The sequence below is a fragment of the Elephantulus edwardii genome, unplaced genomic scaffold, assembly GCF_000299155.1.
Source record: "Elephantulus edwardii isolate Elephantulus edwardi_28Jun2011 unplaced genomic scaffold, EleEdw1.0 scaffold00034, whole genome shotgun sequence".
Lineage (NCBI taxonomy): Eukaryota > Metazoa > Chordata > Mammalia > Macroscelidea > Macroscelididae > Elephantulus > Elephantulus edwardii.
The window spans coordinates 16262688-16278554 of NW_006399784.1; the positions used below are offsets into that span (position 1 = coordinate 16262688).

Below are 15867 nucleotides of genomic sequence, written 5' to 3' on the forward strand. Positions count from 1 at the left end.
CCCCAAACCCCACCCCCTAGCCCCAAATATAATCCACTCTACAACCCTCATTGCATACGCCTACGATAAAAATACAGATTTCTTTTTTCTTTTGGTAGTCCATGTACATTAACACAATATAGTCCTGGCATTACCAGCAGCAAGAGAATTCTAGACCAATGCTCTATATTGTATGGAATGAAGTTGCTACAGGGCCCTGTTTTGGTTTCCTTACTCAGACCCCACTGCTATCTAGTCAATTCAGATTCAGGACAACCCTACAGGAAGAGTAGAACTACCTGACAGGGTTTCCAAGACTGTATGTCACTGTGGGAGTAACCTGCCACGTATTTTTCCTATGGATAGCTGCTGGATTTGAACTGCTGACCTTTTTTTTATCAGCTAAGTGCTTTAACGATTGTGTTTTTTTTTCCTTTTTAATTATGATGCCTCAAAAGCTAGAGGAATTCTATGTTTAGCATCACATGTTTCAGGAGTCCCACCTGAAGAGACAGCTTTTAAAAAGAATAACCTTTTCTGGTTTGCTATTTCTCCTTACAGTACTACCATAAAGTTTTAATGGAAAAGAAGTTTTAATATTTGGTCCAGTAATACTACTACATAACTCTTCTTTTATGTAATTCTCTTTACTAATCTCTAAGCAACAATTCCCCCACCTTATTTATTTTTCAGTAATTAATCTATCTTTAATAAATAATTTTTGAATACCTATTATAAGGCTAAGATTATGGAAGGTACCAGTTGGCCATGGTGAATAAGACAGATACATTCCTTGCCTTAAATTGTTGTTGTTATGTGTTGTATAGTTGCTTGCAACTCATAGTGACTCTATGTACAACAGCTCTAACCCCTGCTCTGTCTTGAGCCAATCTCATTGTCTTTGACATACCTACTACCATTACCCCAGTCACTGAGTCAGTCCGTCTCATCCGGGGTCTTCCTTGTGCTGTCCCTTCATCCTTCTAAGCATGATGTCCTTGCTTCTCCAAGGACTGGTCCCTCCTTGTGACATGCCCAAAGTATGTCAGACAAAGCTTCAAAATCCTTGCCTCTAAGAAGCAACCTGGTTTCACCTTCTCCATGACAGACCTATTTGTTCTCTTAGCAATCCATGGTATATTCAGTACTCTTACAGCACCACAGTTCAACGGCATAAATTATTCTTTCATTCTTAATCATAATCCAGCTCTCTGATGAATAGCAAGTGATTAGAAAGACCATGGCATACCTTGGTCTCCAGACTGACATCATTGCTCTTCAGTACTCTGGAAAGGTCTGTGACAGCAGACTTTCCCAATGCAATTTGTCTTTTTAATTTTTTGGCTGCTGCTACCAAGAGTGTTAATTGTGGAGCCAAGCAAGCAGAACCTGTTAACAATCTTAATCTCCATCTGTCACAATGCTGCCATTTGGCCCACTGGTGAGAATCTTTGTTTTCCTGATGTTGAGCTTCAATCCATATTGAAGGCTGCAGTCCTTGACTTTCTGCAACAAACGCCTCAGGTCCTCTTCAGTTTCAGCAAGCAAGATTGTATCATCTGTATAAATGCAGGTTGTTGATAAGTCTTTCTCCAACCTACCACATTCTTCCTTATAGAGCCTAACCTCCAGGATGATCTGTTCCACATATAGATTGGAAAGGCATGGAGATAGGATGCATCCCTGGCATACAACTTCCCTGATTTTTAACTATGCAGTGTTTTCTTGCTCTGTTCTAATGACTACCTCTTTGTCCAAGTATAGATTTTGCATGAACACAATCAAATGTTCTAGGAATTCCATTCTTCTCAAAATCAATCGCAGTTTTTTTTGTCATTCACACAGCCAAATGCATTTGCATAGTCAATGAAACAGGCATTCCTCTGGTGATACTCTCTGCTTTTAGCCAAGATCTACCAAATGTTGACTGTAATGTCTCTAGTTCTACAGCCTCTTCTTAATCCAGCCTGCCTATCTGGCAATTCTCTGTTGATAAACTGTTCTAGTCATTTTTGGATAATTTTGTAGAGGAGAAAAAATAGAGAAGAATATACTTTTAGATTGTGATAAGATTTCTGAAGGAGTTTAAATGGAGGGTAGTAAGAACATGTTAATATAAGGTAACATAATGGATAAATGTAGTTTTTGCCTGCCCAGCATCTACTCATATTTGTTTGGAGAACCACCCATATTACACTTTCAATCCATGTGCTTTGGATGGGAATGAGCGCATCGCTACCTCTGTGCATGTGAACAAGACCATGCCAATCATAGTATAGCATCCCTTCAGGCCACCGTGACTAGTTCATGTAACCAGTAATCCAAGCCAGGCCAGTCAGAATCTGTGAAATCTGTACCAGTTGGGATCTAGTCAGAAAAAAAGAAACAAGAGTTATAGTAACAGGAATAGTTTAATACAGGAAATAGGTTGAGTGGGTACTGGAAGAACTTAAGAGCAGAACGGGACCACTGAAGTAACAGTGAAATGGCACATGGGGAAAAACAACTGTCACCCTGACGTTAGGGGAAGTAAGCGAAAGGCTTGACATCATCAGAATTTATAACCTTGGCAGGTAGGCCCTGTAGATCTGGGACTAGACATCTGGAGAAAGGGGCACTGCCAGGTGCTGGGACTGCAGGATCCTATTACATCTGGCTTCCAGAAAAATCCTGCCAATGGAGGGCCCTGGCAGGAAACTGGAAGTCAGGAGGGAGAGGCAGGGGCTGTTTCTAAGTGTTCTGTTTAGGTTGGCATCTCTCCTGAATCTTTGGCCACCAGCTGTGCCATTAGATGTCCCATCCTCAGCTGTACCAACTATACAGTATCCCATTGGGCATTAAGTGCAACCAACCCTATGCCTGCTCAGAGGGTACAGTTGCCACGTCATGGAGGCCTTAAAGACTACTGAGTCCTGTCCCTTTGGAAGCTGGGACACTGGCTAGAGGTCACACCCCAGACATCTGAGTTGTGAGTTAGTTCTTGAAGTTTGAGTGCTACCATACAGGGCCTTTTCAAAGCTCCAACTCCTGCCCTCCATAGCTGATTTCCCTCTTCTTTTTGGCAAACGTGGTAGTGTCAGCTCTTTGTTTTGTTTATACAGATCTAGGAAAGGTCACTGCTTCCTGCAGTTACTACTCATCATTCCCCTTTTTCTGGCTTAGCTTGCCCATACCTGTATAATCAGATCTTTCAATTAAATCTCTTCTAAAGTCACCATTATTAGTTCTGTTTTCGTGATCAGACTCTGACTAAAACATGCACATTTGTTTTATTTAAAGAAACAGAAGATTGAACATAGAAGTAAGTGTTAAGAAACAAGGAAAACACAATGCAAGAATCATTTGTTGTCAAGTTAATTCCAATTTGTAGAGGCCACACAGGACAAGTAGAATTGTCTGTAGGGTTTCCAAAGCTATGAACTTAGTGGAAGCATGTTGACATCTCTCCTGCAGCGTTTGGCCATCAACCTTTCGGTAAGCAGCCTAGCACTTAGAGAGGCTACCTCCGCAAGTAAATATGTTAATATAAAGTGACTTAGCAGCTTTGCCTACGTTTTTCCAAGGCCCATTTTATGCCAGTACATCAAAATTCTATGAGTTCAAAATCAAGGTGTCTCCATTTTCCTTCTGAAAGTCTTAAGGGAGAATGTATTCTTTGCCTTTATCCCGAAGACTGGTGTTGGCAGCAATCCTAATTTCCTTAAATTGCAGAGGCAGCCTCCCACACCCTGACACTGTCGTCATACGTCATGTGTTTTAGGGAAAATACCTTGCGTGATAAGGCATTTACCTGACTTTACTTGTTTTAAAGACTTGAAAAAAACTGTTTCCCCTCCTTTTCCTCACAAGGCATTTCATTTTGGAAAGTAGAATGCTCTCTCAACACACACCCAAATCCATACCCACACATATATACACCCACATCCACACATCATACAACGTGCTACACCACACGACAAGCATCCATATACCACTTCACTTCTTTCAATGGATATGGTATGCAAAATTCAAAGGGAAGTCTCTTCCAATAGTTAAATTGTAAGCATTGATCTGTTAACCAAACTGTCATCAGGTCAGATTTATCAGGTGCTCCATGGGAGAGCTCTGACAGTCTGTGCCTTAAAGATCTATAACCTCGGACAACAATGAGGCAGTTGGTTGGTGTCCTATAGTACCCTGTTCTGCAATGCTACTGTGAGTTGGAATTGATTCAGTGGCAATGAGAACATCAGTATAGTGCTCCACTCTGTTTGTTGTTGTTTGTTGTTGTTATGTGCTGTCGAGTCGCTTGCGACTCATAGCGACCCTATGTACAACAGCCCTAAACCCTGCTCTATCCTGTGCCAATCTCATTGCCTCTGACACACCCATCCCAATTACCCCAGTCACTGAATCAATCCACCTCATAGAGGGTCTTCCCCTCCTGTGCTGTCCCTCTACTCTACCCAGAATGATGTCCCTCTCCAAAGACCTGTCTCTCCTTGCAACATGTCCAAAGTATGTCAGATGAAGCCCCAGAATCCTTGCCTCCAAGGAGTAGCTTGGTTTAATCCTCTCTCAGATGAATCTGTTTGTTTTCCTGGCAGTCCATGGTATTATTCAGTACTCTTCTCCAGCACCACAGCTCAAAGGCGTCAATTCTCCTTCTGTCCTCCCTAGTCATTGTCCAGCTCTCTGATGCATAACAAGTGATTGCAAAGACCATGGTCTGTATCAGGTGCACCTTAGTCTCCAGAGAGACACTGTTGCTCTTGAGCACTCTGTTTATAAAACACTAATATGTATTGTTCACCCATGCCCAACAGTTCTTGCTTACAGACTTTATGGACCTTGTTGATCAACTTTAACAAGTGTCTTAAAGGTGAAAATTCTGACAAAGTTATAGATTTTTTTAACTCTGTATATTTGCCACAGGCTTTTTCTTCTTTTTACCTTCACATTTTTCTAGAACTTGTAATATCATAAATAAAATGGACATTCATCAGTGAAATTGTGTTAAAATACTAAGAAATATTTTTCTTACATTGAATATCTGTGGTATCAAAGATAAAGTAATGAAAACATCGCAGAGTCATGTGTTGCCTCTTGTTCCCCATTCTCAAATCATTAGGATTTCAAACGCTATTAGTAAGCTAGAGCCAGATGTAGAGATTGAAGATGGGAAAAGAACAATCCTCATATTTTCAGAAGAGGGAAAGACAAACGCTAATAATCATAAGAAGTTATAAAAACTGGGAATTAGAAATGGCAGCAACGTCAAGCAGATGACTTCCTTTGGAACTTTGTTTTTCTTCATCCTTCACAGTTAAGATTTAGGAAAGGATGTTGAATTTAAAGCAGCAGTGATGACCCAGAAAAAGTAGGGCCCAAACCAGCTGAAGATAGTACCAGAAGCATAACCAGCAGCAGTGACAATGGGGTCCCAGCCTTCTGGGTCTGCAGCACAAGAGCAAGATGACATGCTCATAGCTGGTTCAAATGAAAAGGCCCTTTGAATAATGCTTGCATCAAGAAAGAAGAAAGAAATCCCAAGTGGAAATTAGATGAGAAGGGGAATACTAGTATGAGGAAGTTATGTATAGCACCAAGAGTTGCGCTTGATTATGTCATAGCATTAGATTGAACAGAAACAGGCCTGTAAACAGAACCTTCTTACAGCATTAAATCAGGTGGGCAGAACCAGATTGTTATGTAATTTTTCCAAAGGGGAAAAAAAGAGTTCACATCAACTACTTGGAAATGCTTCTGCTCCCTTTGAAAGTATTCATTTTGCTAGAACAATACATTATTGAAAGCAGGAATTTTGTTAAAAAAACCCTTTGAACAAAATGTGTCCATAAATAGTCATGAGACAAAGCCAACATCATGCATTTTGACTTTTAAGTGTACATACCCTTAGGAATTATTTAACCATTTAAAAATATCGTGGTTTTGTAAAGTTGATACTTGGCTATAAATATTATGCTTTTTTTTTTTGGTGGTGGTGGTTGTTATGTGCCATCAAGTTGCCCATGGCTCTGAACAACATTTCTGAACCCTGCCCTATGCTTACCAGTCTCACTGGCTCTGACACACCTAACTCCATTGCCTGAGTTACTGTATCAACCCAACTCATCTGAAGTCTTCCCCTCCTGTGCTGTTCCTCCACCCTTCTGAACATGATGTCCTTCTTCAAGGACTGGTCCCTCCTGGCCAAGTGCCCAGACTAAGATGGAGCTTCAAAATCCTAGCCTCCAAGGAGAAAATTGGTTTCACCCTCTCCAAGACAGACCTATTTTCTTGGCGGTGCTTGGTATGTTCAAGACTCTTCTCCAGCACCACTTCTGTCAATCATTGTCCAGCTTTCTGATGTACAGCAAGTAATTGCAATATTTTTAGTTAAAAGAATTATTTTTAGCCTAGATCTAACCATTTACACACTCTAACTGAAACAGGTTAAAGAACTATGAAGCACAATGCATTCAAACTTGTTTTTAAATGTTAACTGGCACTATATATATTACTGTAGAAAATGTTAATTTCCTGAGATTTTCAGTTTGTACTGCCTGGTATGTGTGTAGAAGAAGCCAATTTTGTGTATTGTTTGTTACAGTTTCAGGTTACTTATATTTGATGTTTTATAAAACTCAAATATAACTATTCTGAACTCAGACCAAATAAATGTAATTAGCTTACTTGTTAAAAAAAAATAATACCAGCTTATGCATTCAGTGGAGGGATCATCAAATTCTAGATGAGTTTCATTAAAGATTATACTTTTCAACTTTAGAGTGAGTATAATACAGCTATTTATTTTATTAGGTATCATAATTTACCATATGTTACCATGGCACATTTGTTAGTAATTTGAGTAATTGTGATATCACTTTTATTCATATCGGGATGAAAACATATTCAAAAGAATTTTATATGAACAATTTCTTTGGAGCATATTTATCTCAACATCAGAAAGTCAATTAATTTAATACAGCTCTCGTTATTAACACCCTTGGTATGAGCAACCAGGAAATAAGGAGACGTGTGGTAGTGGGAAAATCTGCAGTTAGGGACCTTTCCAAATTATTGAGAGGGAATGATGTTAGTTTGGTGTGTCTGATTCAGGCCATGGTCTTTCCAATTACTAACTATGCATCTGAGACCTGGACAATGAATAAGGATGACAGAAAAATAATTTATGCCTTTGAGCTGTGATGTTGGAGAAGAACACTGAACATACCATAGACGGCCAAGAAAACGAATGGTTATGTCTTGGAGAGGGTACAGCCAGAATGTTCTTTGATGATGAAACTTAGCCTAACATACTTTGGACATATTGCTAGGAGGTGCTATTCCTTGGAGAGGAACATGATGTTGGGAAGAGTGGAGGGTCGGTGAAGGATAGGAAGACCCTCAATGAGGTGGATTGACACGGTGACTGCTGCAATGGGTTCTTGTGTGTCAGGAAGTGTGAAGATGGAACAGGACAGGACTAAGTTCAGATCTTTTGTTCATAGGATGCTTTCAGTCATACTTGACTGGACGACACCTAACAACAACAACAACAACAACAAACATCTTCTCTTGTTGGTTCAGAAATTTCCATTGATACTCACCCTTCAAGCTTTTTAACCTAATCACAATTCTAATTTTAGAAAAGTGAATTGGGATGTAATTTTACAAGGCACACATTTTTAATGTCCAATCTAAATTTTTTACTGTGAATGCAATCTCTCACTATAGCTCTGAAGAAAGGTAGTGTACATTTTTGGTAACAAGTATATCTTCTTTGGCCTTATATTATTGTCATTCATATAGGTACACACACACACACACACACACTTTATCTTACTTACTTCTTCTTACTTGGATCTACGATTAACACCCTGGCACCAGCTGCCAGGAAATCAGAAGACTTACTGCACTGAGAAAGTCTGCAGTTAGGGAACGCTCCAAATTTTTGAAGAGTAATGACGTCGGTTTGAGAACTGGGCCAATTGGCAGCATCATGATGGATGGTGGAGATTGAGACTGTTAACAGTTTTCGTTTGCTTGGTTCCACATTCATCACTCTTGGTACTAGCAGCCAGGAAATCAAGAGATGAATTGCATTTGGAAAGTCAGATGTCAGGGACCTCTCCAGAGTAGTAAAGAGCAACAATGTCAGCCTGGAGACTAAGGTGCACCTGACCCAGGCCATAGTCTTTACAATTGCTTGCTATGCCTCAGAGAGCTGGACAGTAACTAGGGATGATAGAAAGAGAACTGAATATACCATGGACGGCTAGGGGAAAAAACAGGTTCATCATGGAGAGGGTGAAATTGGGCTGCTCCTTGGAGGCAAGGATTCTGAATCTTCATCTGACATACTTTGGACATGTTGAAAGGAGGGACCAGTCCTTGAAGAAGAATATCATGTTTGGGAGGGTGGAGTGACAGCGCAAGAGAGGAAGACTCTTAATGAGATGGATTGATTCAGTGATTGAAGTAATGGGAGTTGGTGTGTTGGAGACAGTGAGGTTGGCACAGGATAGAACAGTGTTTCAGGCTCTTGTACATAGGGTCTCTATGAGTCACAAGTGACTCAATGGCACATAACAATAACAACAATGAATCTGAGAGCTGGGCAATGAATAGAGATGGCAGAATAAGACTTGATACCTTTGAGACAGCCAAAGAACAAATATGTCTTGGAGAAAATGCTTCTAGAGTGTTCTTTGGAAGCAGACATGCTGAGACTTCACCCCACATAATCCGGGCATGTTGCTAGGAGGGGCTATTCCTTGGAAAGGAACATGAGGCTCAGAAAAGCAGAGGGTATGCAAAGGAGAAGAACACACTAGACCTGTTGGATTGACCTGAGGACTACCACAATGGGCTCTAGTGTGTTGGGAATTGTGAGGGTGGCACAGGACAGGATGGGGTTCAGATCTGTTTGTTCATAGGGTTGCTGTGGTCTGTACTTCACTGAACAGCACCTAACAACAACAACTCTCTTTCTCTCTTTCTTCTTCCCTCCTTCCCTCCCTCCCTCCCTCCCTCTTCCTGTTGTTGAGATATCATCAACTCCTAGCTGACCCTCTAGCGTCTAGAGAGATTTGGGAGCCTGTAAATTGCACAGAATGAGAGTGGCCATTATTCTTCCATGAAGCAGCTGATGGATATGACCCACTGCATGTCCTTTGGGTTAGCAGCATAACTCCTTACTGAGTGGACCACAGGAAATCCCTGTCGTATATATAGCTGTTGTTGTTAAGTGCTGTCCAGTCAGCTATAACTCGTAGCAACCCTATGACAGCAGATCTAAACTCTATTGTGTCCCATCCTTATGATTTCTGATATGCTTGAATCCATTGTCATAGTCACTGTGTCAGTCTAGCTTGTTGAAGATCTTCCTCTCTTTGTCTCCCTTGCCCAGCATGGAGTCTTTTTCCAGCAACTGACTCTTTCTGACAATAGGCCCAAAGTTTATGAAATGAAGTTTCATCATCTTTTTCCTCTAAGGAGTCCCTGCATGTACTTCCTCCAAGACGGTTTTGTTTTTTTTTTAGCTATTCAGTGCTCTTTAGTACTCTTTTCCAACTCTAGAATTGAAAGACAGTGATTCTTCTGTAATTCTTATTAACTGTTGTTGTTGTTATGTGCCGTCGAGTCGCTTGCAACTCATAGCGACCGTATGTACAACAGCCCTAAACTCCGCTCTGTCCTGTGCCAATCGCACTGTCTCTGACACTCCCATCCCAATTATCCCAGTCACTGAATCAATCTACCTCATAGAGGGCCTTCCTCTCCTGCGCTGTCCCTCCACCCCCCCAAGCATGATGTCCTTCTCCAAGGACCGGTCTCTCCTCACAACATGTCCAAAGTATGTTAGATGGAGCCTCCGAATCCTTGCCTCCAAGGAGCCACCCGGTTTAACCCTTTCCAGGACAAATCTTTTATTTTCCCAGCAGTCCATGGTACCCTCAATACTCTTCTCCAACACCACAGCTCAAAGGCATCAATTCTCCTTCTATCCTCCTTGGTCATTGTCCAACTCTCTGATGAATAACAAGTGATTGCGAAGACCATAGCCTGTATCAGACGCACCTTAGTCTCCAGAGAGACACCATTGCTCTTCAGTACTTTGGAGAGGTCCCTAACAGCAGACTTTCCCATTGTAATGCGCCTTTTAATTTCCTGGCTGCTGGTGCCAAGACTGTTGACTATGGAGCCAAGCAAACTAAAGCTGTGTACAATCTCAATCTCTTCACCATCCATCCTGATGCTGCCAGTTGGTCCAGTGGTGAGAATCTTTGTCTTCTTGACATTGAGCCTCAATCCATATTGTAGGCTGCAGTCCTTGACACTCTGCAGCAGGCGCTTCAGGTCCTCTTCAGTTTCAGCAAGCAGGGCTGTGTCATCCGCATAACGCAGGCTGTTGATAAATCATCCACCAATCTTGACCCCACATTTCTCCTCATAGAGCCCAGCCTCCAGGATAATCTGTTCTGCATATAGGTTGAAAGGGTATGGAGATAGGATGCATTCCTGGCCTACGCCCTTCCCAATTTTGAACCATGCAGTGTTCCCTTGCTCTGTTCTGACGACTGTCTCCTGGTCCAAGTAAAAGTTTATGTCTTATTAACTATCCGATATATATTTAATTGTCATTGTTTCTACTAGAATAATAGTTTACTGTCCTAGTGTATTCTAGTAGAGATAGCTGTATTCTTCTGTGTAATAGATTGTGTTCACTTTGGGTACCTGACTTATACCTGACTTGAGAGGACCACTTGGCCTGGGAGTGTGAAATAAATTGAAATAAGGGTAAATACAAAAATATTTGAAAAAAATTGGAATTCTGTGCATAGAGTAGGTCATGCCAAAGAGAATGAAAATAAAAATCATTACATTTATGACAGCAGTAAAGACAAGGAATTGAAGATTTTGACTTATAAATGAGTTGTGTGTCATTGAGTCGGAAATGATCCATAGCTGACCTTCTAGCAGGTTTTTAGAGGCAATTAATTGCACAGGAGGAGACTGGCCGTCTTTCTCCCTCAGGGCAACTGGTGGATTTGAACTGCATGCCTTCATGATTATAACGTAGCTTCTTACCATTGATCCACTAGACCTCTTTTATAAATGAGTGAGCACTATTTAACTGTCTCATGCTATAAACACCGATGGTTTTAGGTAGTGTTACTAATTTCTCACAAATTAGGGGGGGGAAAGTGGAATGCTCCTTTATTTGACTAATATTTATGACCAGAAGTACTGTAACCGAGTTCTTAGGTTCAATCATGTTACTAAACTTACAAACCATGTATGTCAGTTTATTTAATAAGTGTACATGTGTTTCCTTCTCATAAAATAAAATAAAACTAACATGATTATGTTTTCAGTTTGCTGGGTGGGAACTTTTTATGGTTTCAAGCTAGCCTAGTAAACAGTTTTTACTGTTAGCATCAAGTCAGTGTTGTGGACCTGTACTCTCCAGGGTTACCAAGGCCGTGACCTCACAGAAATAGGTCACCAGGCCTGGTTTCTGAGGTACCTGTAGGTGGAGATGCACCACCAACTTAAGGTTGTTAGTCCAGTGCTTAACCATTTGTGCCATGTATTAATATAGCATAATGATTTTTCTATTATTATTGATCTTTTTCTGTTTTGACCTTAAATGACCTAACTTGTCACTCTTATTCCAGTAATTTTAACATTTACTGAAATTTTGGCAATTTGAGTCTTTTTAAAAAAAAAAAATCCATGATTTATAGGAGTGTTTCCTAACTTAAAAGGATAGAGTGGAGTCTGTTGCAAGACAGTGGTTCCTACTATCTAATCTAGTTCAGGATAGATATCAAATACCTGAGAAGATAAAATTTTAATCATCCTATAATGTCAAATTGACTTAGAAGACATTAGATGTTTGGACATGTTTCTATGGTGAATTTTTTGCTATTTCTATTATAGAGTTGATTCTTGAACCTGTGTGGCTGAGTAGAATTGCCCCATAGCATTTCAAAAGCTGTGATCTTTGTGTAAGCTGACCACCAGGTCTGTTCCTTCACAGTGCAGCTTGTGAGTTTGAACTCTCAGCCTTCGGGCACTTACTTAACCATTGCACCACCAGGGATCCTAGTGATATGGTAGCAAGGCCTAAGAAAGGCAACATGCTTTTGTGTTTTATGGATAAATTCATATGCAAATACTTCCACGATGTGCAGTTTTTAAATTCTAAGAAAACGAGAATTTGGACCATCTTTTCGTAAATACGTTCAGTTTCTTTGGTTGGTAAGGTGGCCTACTGAAAGTTATTATGCTCATCATTTCTTGTTGCACATGATCTCTTTACTAAGACTTCGTTTCCTCTCTCCAGGAATTATTTATTTAACATCACCTGTTAGTCATTTGGAATCCACTACATTTTTGCTGAAGGTCTGTGCACGAGATGGTGGTGGACTCACATCAGTCATTAATGCTGATGTCTCTGTGCACGTTCTTGCCACAACCCTAGCACCTGCAGAATTTGAAAGACCCAAGTATACTTTCTCAGTTTATGAAGATGTGCCTGAAGGCAGTCCTGTTGGAACTGTGAAAGCAAGGGAGCCCTTAAGTAAGTACTTCTTATGCTACATGAAAGTGAATTCTTGGAATATTTCCTGTATTATTATTCTTAGGCTGTACCAAGCCGAAGCTGGTGTAGCACCAGTCTGTGCATTGCTGTACAGAGGTAACTCGTGGTTGCTGTGATGCTGAACACTGTGACACTGATGTGCCAAACGTGGTAATGGGTCCCCAGGGTGGACAGTGTTGGCTGGAGCTTCCCGACTAAATCAAGCCTGGAAGCAGGAGCGGCATCCACTTCTGAAATGGCTTGCCTCCAGAAACTACATATGAATAGTGCTCAAGCCTTTCGTTCATAGGGTTGCTATGAGTCGTCTATGACTCGATGGCACCTAACAACAACAACAACTTTGTATAAGGTTGTACATTTTTTTGTTGTTTTTTTAAATCTTTCCATTGTACTTAATGCAGGAGAGAATGAAGGGAGATAATAAAACTTGTGGCTTTGCAGGAGCAATGATTTTGTAAATTATGACCTAACTTGGGAGGGACGGGAGAACGTTATGCTGAGAGAACGAACTCAGTCCCACAAGGATAAATATTGTATAAAACCATTATTATAGAATGAGTATAACGATCTGGCGGGGATGGGAGAGTATTGGATGCAGAGGGATGGGGATGTGCAGGGGAGGGGGGATTAACCATGGAGTTGTACAATTTGATAGATAGAGGGGTATAAGGGAAATGGGAAGAATATGTTCTCAAAAAAATGTATTCAAATTTTGTAAATAAAAAAGTATAAAATAAAGTATAAAAAAGTCAGCTTGGGGAGCGGAAGGTAATGAGAAGGGGTAAAATGTGCAACAATGAATGAATGAAAATCTAACTCTTCTATAAACTTTTGTTACATCACAATTAAGATAAAAAATATTAAAACAACAAATTTGTGGTTTCAGCATTGTTTTTTCCATATGTGTAAACCATATAATTTTTTTCCCTGTAAATTACGGCTCTGTTTCCACTCATATATCTGAGGCAGCTCTGGGGACTTGGTTGGTAGGGAGCTGTGCTGCCAACCCAAAAGTAGTGCTTGTCTGCTGGTTCCAGTCTACCAGCTGCTCCATGGAAGAAAAATGGACACTCTTCTCTCATACAATTTACAGCCTCTGAAAACCTGCTGGAGGGTCAGCTATGAGTCACTTCCGACTTAAAGAGTAGGTGATCAAATACTATATATGTATGAATTGTGGTTTAGGCAAAGAATATTGAATACACTGTCTAAAGACCAAACCTGGCTTGGTAGAGGTATAGCCAGAGTGCTGTTCCTTAGATACAAGGATAATGAAAGTTCATCTTACATACTTTAGGCATGTTCTTAAGGAGTAGCTAGTTCTTGGAAGAAACATCATTCTTGGAAAAGTAGAGGATCGGCAAAGGAGAGGAAAACTTTGGGTAAGGTGGATTGACACAGTCACTGTAGCAAACGATTTGCGCACAGTGGAGGATGGTATAGCATCGGGCAGAGTGTTGTTCATCTGGACAGACTCAACCACAACTAATAGTAAGTAATAATAACTCACACACACACACACACATATATGATTAAAGAAGCAATCATCATCTTTTCCTTGCTGGTGAATCAAATCTGAGTCATAGCTGAACTTTGAATGACTTCTTTTTTTAAAAACAAATCGTTTGTTATTTTAATGAATGTTTACAGAGAAGTCAGATTTTCATTCATTCGTTATTGTACATTTCAAAGTCTATAAATCACATGAGAGAAGATTGTCTATCTTTGTCTATTGGAGCAGCTGGTGAATTCAAACTGCCTTCCTTTGGGTTGACAGCACAACTCCTTACCCACAAGACCACCACAGCAATACAGAATATGTATCATGTAAAAAGTTTAAGTCTCCCATAACCCACTCAAAGTTACTTTATTTTTTGGCAAAATATGTATTCTTCTACATATTTTTTTAAAGTTCTACAACTACATTCTTCCCCTCCCCTTTAGTATATATTGAACATCATTCTGCCTCATTAAAAAATATTTGCATAGTATATCAATTAAGAGATAAACATATTTGATTTAAAAATCCTTGTGCTATTAATTTAGGTGATTCACAACTTTTGTTTATACAAATCGTGAGTATCCTCATCTTTCCTATTTGTGGAGGTACCACTGCAAGATAAACTCCTAGAAATAAATTATATGTCCCAAGAGGTCCTCCTTACCACTCCCTTTTCTTTCCATTGCCTCTTCTATCAACCTTTCTTTTTTTAATTAAATTTTATTCATTTTAATGAACATTTACAGAGATTTGGGGTTTTCATTCATTCATTGTTGCACTATTTTCTCTGCCCTCCTCCCCAGTTCTTCTTCCCCCCCCCCATGAAAGTCTGTTTTAATTGTCCAATTGCCACAGTGCTTGTCAAAGCCAGTTCTGATTAATCTCCTTTGTCAGTGCTAGACTGCAGGGTCTGATGCAAGGAGGACACACTCTGCCTTTTTTTTTTACATAGTAAAATATTTCTTTTCTGTAGCTACACCTCTGTCTCACACTCCTGTCGTGACTCAAATGTCTCCTCATATTATCAATACCAGGGTGTTTCAACATTTTCTTCTAGTAGAGTTTGAAAAGCATCAAGGCCCAGGTCATCTTGACTCAGAAACGGTTGAAGGTCAGGTATTTCCCCAGCTTGTCTCAGGCCTCTCTGCATTTCTACAGGCCTCCTGAGGTCTTCTGCTCTTTTGCATCCTGGCGCCACGAGCTACGCCACTGAAAATATTGGGAGGCTCAGGCACTGCAGAGGCAGCCCCCATACACAGCAGGAAGTATCAGGGAGGTGGAGAAGGTCCTGTAGCCAACGTCGGCGAGCTGCCTGGCAGTTGGCATACTGGTCCCTGCATGCTGCAACTCTTCGTGTCCAGCCATGGCCTCCACAGGTAATGTATCACTCCCACTAGTTACTTTGTCCTAATACACACCTCGGCCCAGTATCGCGTGCTCACCCTGGACCAAGCAGTTGCTGACCTTTTGAGCTTCATCTCAATTAACACAGCCATCTCAAGAGAGGAAGACCTTCAATGAGATGAGCTCACACAGTGACTGCAGTACTGTGCACAGGTGTCAGAGCAAGTGAGGACGGCACAGGACAGGGCAGGGTTCAGAACTGCTGTTCACAGGTTGCCGTGAGTGGTACTTGACTCAATGGCACCTAACAACAATATAATAATAAGAGGAAGAGTGGGGACATTGGCCCGGGTCCGTCTGTTACGCAAAATGTTCTCACAGGGACTGGGAGACAGAAATGATTACGTTTTCAGCTACTAACCAAAAGGTTAGCAGTTTGAATCCAAGA

At 40.7% G+C, this 15867-nt stretch overlaps 1 protein-coding gene and 1 pseudogene across 1 annotated transcript in view; one reads left to right on the plus strand and one right to left on the minus strand.

The window, feature by feature from the left end:
- DCHS2 (dachsous cadherin-related 2) overlaps nt 1–15867 on the plus strand; it is a 393558-nt gene that overhangs the window by 233703 nt on the left and 143988 nt on the right. The window contains exon 4 of the mRNA XM_006884496.1: nt 12317–12553. Within this exon, the coding sequence (XP_006884558.1) occupies nt 12317–12553 (237 nt within the window). The remainder of the gene's footprint in view (nt 1–12316; nt 12554–15867) is intronic.
- Nucleotides 14626–15401, minus strand: LOC102844433 (annotated as a pseudogene).